General features: G+C 59.9%; 1 protein-coding gene across 1 annotated transcript in view; it reads right to left on the bottom strand.

The window, feature by feature from the left end:
* ILVBL (ilvB (bacterial acetolactate synthase)-like) overlaps positions 1-549 on the bottom strand; it is a 19,513-nt gene that overhangs the window by 14,512 nt on the left and 4,452 nt on the right. Inside the window, exon 5 of the mRNA XM_014961402.1 lies at positions 520-549. This exon is cut by the window's right edge and continues 203 nt beyond it. Coding sequence (XP_014816888.1) covers positions 520-549 — 30 coding nt within the window. The remainder of the gene's footprint in view (positions 1-519) is intronic.

Below are 549 nucleotides of genomic sequence, written 5' to 3'. Positions count from 1 at the left end.
CCCCCAAAACCCCACCTCATCCTTGGGTGGTGGCCCCCCAAAACCCCCAATCTGTGGTTGGTGGCCCCTCAAAATCCCCAATGCCTGGTGGTGGCCCCCCCAAAACCCCACCTCAGCCCATCTCAAACCCATCCCACCCCAGCCTATGATGTCCCCCATCCATGGAGACCCCAAAACCCATCAATCCATGGGTGGTGGCCCCCCAAAATCCAATCCATGGTCATGGCCCCAAAAAACTCCTCCTCATCCTTGGGTAGTGGCTCCCAAAACCCCTAATCCATGGTGGTGGCCCCCAAAACCCCACCTCATCCTTGGGTGGTGGCCCCCCAAAACCCCCAATCTGTGGTTGGTGGCCCCTCAAAATCCCCAATGCCTGGTGGTGGCCCCCCAAAACCCCACCTCAGCGCATCTCAAACCCATCCCACCCCAACCCATGACGTCCCCCATCCACGGAGACTCCAAAACCCATCAATCCATGGGTGGTGGCCCCCCCAAAACTCCCAATCCATGGGTGGTGACCCCTCAAACCCCCCAGTCCCTGGTGGTAGC

This window comes from Calidris pugnax, unplaced genomic scaffold (genome assembly GCF_001431845.1).
Source record: "Calidris pugnax isolate Ruff unplaced genomic scaffold, ASM143184v1 scaffold706, whole genome shotgun sequence".
Classification (NCBI taxonomy): Eukaryota; Metazoa; Chordata; class Aves; order Charadriiformes; family Scolopacidae; genus Calidris; species Calidris pugnax.
This window is presented reverse-complemented; position numbering and strand designations above follow the sequence as displayed.